The sequence below is a fragment of the Cydia splendana genome, chromosome 16 (assembly GCF_910591565.1).
Source record: "Cydia splendana chromosome 16, ilCydSple1.2, whole genome shotgun sequence".
Lineage (NCBI taxonomy): Eukaryota > Metazoa > Arthropoda > Insecta > Lepidoptera > Tortricidae > Cydia > Cydia splendana.
Window position 1 is genome coordinate 13,905,021 of NC_085975.1, and position 5,631 is coordinate 13,910,651.

The 5,631-nt window shown below is 35.6% G+C and overlaps 1 protein-coding gene across 1 annotated transcript; it reads left to right on the forward strand.

Annotated features, from left to right (window-relative positions):
- The first annotated feature begins 756 nt into the window (after window positions 1–756).
- Window positions 757–5,080, forward strand: LOC134798379 (ATP-dependent (S)-NAD(P)H-hydrate dehydratase-like). The gene is made up of 2 exons (XM_063770795.1): window positions 757–1,094; window positions 4,274–5,080. The coding sequence occupies exons 1-2, from the start codon at window positions 837–839 to the stop codon at window positions 5,003–5,005; spliced, it is 990 nt and encodes a 329-aa protein (XP_063626865.1). The 5' UTR covers window positions 757–836; the 3' UTR covers window positions 5,006–5,080.
- The last annotated feature ends 551 nt before the right edge of the window (window positions 5,081–5,631 follow it).

Consider the following 5,631-nt stretch of genomic DNA (forward strand, 5'->3'; position numbering starts at 1 on the left):
GTTGTTTTCTTATGTTTGCTGGTAGAATTGACTTTTAAATGATGATTTTGGATGATAAATATTTAATAACATTCATTTGGATTTGATTTGGTTTCATTTTGTTCGATATTTTACATTTATATTTGCTTGAGGTTGGTGTGGTGAAAAATTTTGTGTTTCACTCGGGGGCAAATTTTGTTTAACCCTCGTGCTTTGAAACCCTCGCAACGCTCAAGATTCCATTTATCGAACCACTCGCTACGCTCGTGGTTCAATTTTGGAATCTTTCGCTTGCTTGGGTATCAATATTAGCACGAGCGGTTAAACAACAACTTTGCCCCCTTGTAAAACAAATAACTATTCCTTCTTACTTGTTTTTTACTGATCTGATCTTTGATATATTGATATGTCTTGTTTCGTCGGATGCTGCATGCATTTTTTTGCTTTAGTGTTTAGTGCAAATGGTATTATTATAAATATTGTATCGGAACGTGCGATGCATTTTGTTTTCGTCTTCTCATAAGTGATTGGATGATGGATTTCTACTTCTCCAAATTCCTTAGCTCCTATTGGTTAACAATTTCAGTGGTATTGCCATGTACAAATCAAAATTTAATCGGATAAATCGACTTTAAATCGATTTATCTGTAATAAAACGAGAATTCGTATCTCGAAAGTAAACATTTTTTGTAATGGTATATCCAAGATCTCAAAGGCCACAAGGTCATATTTATTTGTGTGAGCAATTATTTTTTTAGGGACGTGTTATTCGTGGACATTCTAGTTCTATCAACAGATCAACACCCCATTTGATGTTTTATTTGTTTTTTTTTGTGTGAAAAAAGTTTGTTTCGAATATGAATTCTATTCTAAAATGTTTCACTGTAATTGGATTGTATTTTTTTGTATTAATGACTAAAATGGTTACTTCGTCAATAGTCGAAGAATGTTCAACTATCGATAATTTAAACGAGGAAAGGCTTTTAAGCCTCGGTAAAATTATTGTTCCTGAATTTGAAGGCAAAAGTAAAGGTGACGCTGGTAAAATATGTGTTATAGGTGGATCTACCGAGTACACTGGCGCACCATATTTTTCAGCTATCTCATCCTTGAAGGTACACTTTTTTATTGAAATTTTATATTACCCTGTTTTTTGAAGTGAAAACTTCTTTAGCGGCGCTGGGCACTTTTTGGGGTGGGGAAAAAATGATAAACTCGAGACAGCGTAACGCGATCACGTGACCGTAAGGTTTAGATGGCCACTCATTTATAGTCGCACCAAAAAAGTCTGCAGCGGATTTGATAGCCCACGCAGTGTAAGTGTTATTTATACGTCATAATTTCATAGAAGTTTGACGTTTAAAATGACACTTGCACTGCGTGGGCTATCAAAATCGCTGCAGACGTTTTACGGTCTAACTCTAGATGGCATTTAAATCAATAAAGAAAAACTCAATGACATTACATGAAAAAGGTTCTTATATCTTATACGGCTTGAAATACGAGGATCTCACAGTTACATTCTAACTTTATATCACTCAAATATAATTCAATAAAGCTACATCTTGATGAAATCGCTAATAAAAGTGAACTCTAGTACTGGTGAATAAAACTCAAAATATCATGACCAAATATATTTAGATGCGAAACAATTAACGCTACAAATTTGAATTTCGAATTTTAACCCTTAAATGCATGATTTTTTTCTTTTTGCCCGATATTAATATTTATGTATCACATAATTGTTTGCCGATTCTAGGAAAAATTGTTTAAAAAAATATAACTTCGATTTTCACTGCGAAATCAGTGTTAGAAGTTGAATTGGCTAAATCATATTTATGTAAATATGTAATTTTCAGTAATATATAAATGATTTTTTTTACTACCATTAGAAAGGTAAGTACTCTATTTGTGATATACCTATGATAAAGTTTTTAAATATAAAATAATTACATACCCCGAAATAACCGTTCAAAATCACACACTAAAAATTATCAACTTGTGGATTTTTCCAAGTTTGCCGACTTTTCGACTTAAGCGCCCTCCACACTCATGCGCGAATCGCGGCGCGAAGCCGCGAACGCGAGTGTGGTGTCGATTTTCGCAGACAGCGAAATAGAGATGGGCGAAATGTGTCATTAGAGGGAAAAGATTGATATATATCTTTTTACCACTGGGATATGTATCACTCTTTTATATCTCTATATCCGTGTGTATCAGTTGTCCCGCTCGTAACTGTATCGACACTTACTGACTTTGCGTCATCTTATGAATGAGAGAGAGACAGAATTGTTATTATAACGTGGCGACATTTTCATTTTCATTTTGTATCATGATGGATATAGATTGGTACATTCACAAAGGAAGCTTGATTTGGTTCGTATTGTCATGCGCAAGAATATATTTGCCTAATAAAATACCTTATTGCTTTTTGTTTACATTTTATTAAATGCAATGCAATTTAACTCATTAACCGAATTAATAACTCATCATTGCAATTTGCATTGCATCCTGCGCGAGCGAGAAATACTATACTGTCTACTTCTCGTTCCCGCGGAATAGCGAATGACGCGTCCGAATCCGCCTGAACGACCGCTGTCGCTCGTTCGTGTTACTTCGGTCGACGCGCGACCGAGTCATCGCTTTCGCTTTAGTAAATCGTTGCCGAGGGAGTGAGCGGTACGGATATACTGATACATTCGGATTCGTAAAGACAAGAAGAGTGATTCATGAAACGAGAAAGATATATATCTTTTTTATCTATCACTCTTGAGTTACCCATCTCTACAGCGAAATCGACTACACACTCGCGTTCGCGGCTTCGCCCGCGATTCACGCGCATAGTCTGGAGGGGGCTTTAAAACGAGTGTAATTTTTATAAATTAAAAATATTGCGTAAATTTAACCCTTAAATCATCACCTTATTACTTGACGTTTGGTATAAAGGTGCTTTCAAGAACGTAAGCCTTTTTATTTTAAAACAGTGACCTGTCTAATGGTTTGTAGACATTTGGCAACACTATGCATTTAAGGGTTAAACAAGCTCACTGACCAGCAATTTCGGAACTAAAGTTTTTCAATAGAAAGGAGGATGGGTCAATTATACACAGTGCTGCAGAAATTTTGGACTAGTCATTGAGTTTTCACTTCTGTCGGCACTCCCGGAGTGCAACCCGTTGTTTTTTTTAATCTATGCGTGAATAGAGTCTGTGCAGGAAGAGAAGGATCGTGGAATGTTTGGGGCCCAATCATAGAAGGTAGGATCGTATAGAAGTGGTATACGCGTGCCTCCGTGAGGGACAAAACATACGCAAATGCGACACTGTGATTGGTCGAATTCATTTGTTGCCCACACCCATACTAAAAAAACGGTGGGGAACAAATAAAATGTGAGACTGTGACAAGGACAAACAATAATAGCTCTTTCGCTGCTACTCCTACTGAAAGATACATAAGACTATCCTGTTCGGTCACTTCTCCCCAGCTCCCCACCCTCATGCCAAATCCAGTTTTAATACTAGATTCACGGGCCCAATACATTCCACGACTCTTCTCTTTCCGAACAGACTCTAGAAGATATTATTATATTCAAAACATATTCAAAAAACATTATTATATGTATTGTTATTTTTTTAATGGGTCAGCAAAAAGATTTTTTTTTAAATTTTATTTCATAAAGTAATTGTACGATTAGTCGATTACGATACACATAGGGAGCGTGTACGGAAGGAACTATTGAGGACAGCAAAGGAGCCTCTGTGAAATCAAGTTTAAGTTTTCGATTTAGGCCACATGGTGACACACGCTCCAATTAGTACAGTCCCTGTATGAATTTATCGTTATTAAGTTCATAATAATTACAATATTAAGTCGGACCATGCTAAGTTTTTATGGCAAATGCTACATCAAATCTAGCGCCACTCTAATCTATTACTATTAGATCTCATTACGGGGTTGACATCGTCACTGCGTGACAAAACCCCTTAAAAAAAGATTAAAAGAAAAAAAAATCTAACGCTCCTATCGGATCGGATATGTATGCATTGTTACTGCCAAGCTTATGCAAACTTAGCGTAGTCTAGTCGGAGTCTTTCTTTGTACTTATTAAATTCGCCTTTTTTACGTACAATATGATTTTCTATTTGCATTTTAACATTAAACAAATGGTAGTAATTTTCTTTGATTTGTGGCTTTGCAGTAGGTAATGGTGCCGTGGTTAGTCTTTGTTGGCTTGTGATCCTTGATGGAAATACATAAGATAATATCGCCTGTATGTAATTATATATCGTTTCAGGTTGGCGCTGATTTAGTTTTTGTTATCACTACTGAGAATGCAGCACCAGTAATAAAATCGTATAGCCCAGATCTTATCGTTTATCCTTATTTAAGCTCCAAGAACTTACCAATAATTGAAACATTGCTAAAGAAAATGGATATAATCATAATCGGGCCAGGATTAGGAAGGGAAGAAAACACAATGACATTAACTTATGACATCATAGAAGCCTGCAAGATGTTAAAGAAGCCATTGATTATTGATGCTGATGGCCTGTACGCAGTTTCAAATAATTTGACTATTATTAAGGGATATCCCTTACCAGGAGCTATCCTTACCCCCAATAATAAGGAAGCAAAGAGATTTATTACTGCAATTTCTAGCAATAGCACTTGGTACACTTTCTGGGGAGACAATGTTAGCGTTTTGCATAAAGGAGGTGAAGATCACTACTACTCCAGTATTGCTTCTTTCGATTGGACTTTGTCAAAAGGAGGATCTGGTCGAAGAGCCGGTGGGCAAGGTGATATACTTTCTGGAGCTTTGGGTACTTTTTATACATGGGCTTTGAAATATGATCTTTGTGATAACGAAAAGTCTGTTCAACTTGCACAAAGTGTGGCTGCTTTTTTATCTGCTAGGTTTACGAGAATATGTAATTATAAAGCTTTTTGCATTCATGGTCGCAGTATGACTGCTTCAGATATGATTAACCAGATTCATGCCTCATTTGATGCTTTATTTTTGTGAATTTATAATAATATTGTGTATACTCATGCAAGTCTTGTAAATCATATACAAATTACAGTTTATTTTTAAATCTGCTATACAGTTATCATTTCAAGTCGCTGAACCCTGTTAGAGTCGATCAAAGTAACTCTGCAAAGACTTTATAAAGAAAGAAGTGCCAAGATAGCTTAGGCGGCCGATAATGTATTTTCAAATATTTATTTCAATTTTATATCAGTTTGTCTGAAACTCGTAAGTAGGTAAATGGATATTTTTGGAGAAGAATTACAGTAACAAAGTGTTGGAAGGTTTTTATTTTAATTTTTACATTTTAATATACTTTCGCGTAATAAAGGCGAATCAAATGATATGACATCTTATCTTTCATCAAAATCGGCTCAGCCGTTTTGTAGTAAGGAGGAAACATACTATGTTATACATGTATTGTAAACTAAACTGTTAGGGATGGATATATATACAAGTCGAACACATAAGCCTCTTATTGGATTCGGCGCAGTCGAGTGACAACGAGAAAAAATATTTAAGACGAAAAAAATACTAATGCAGAAGAAAATCGGTTAGAATCGGACTTGACTGCATTAATCGATTTAGGGTTTCTATTAATATGGCAACATCTGTTTAAGTGT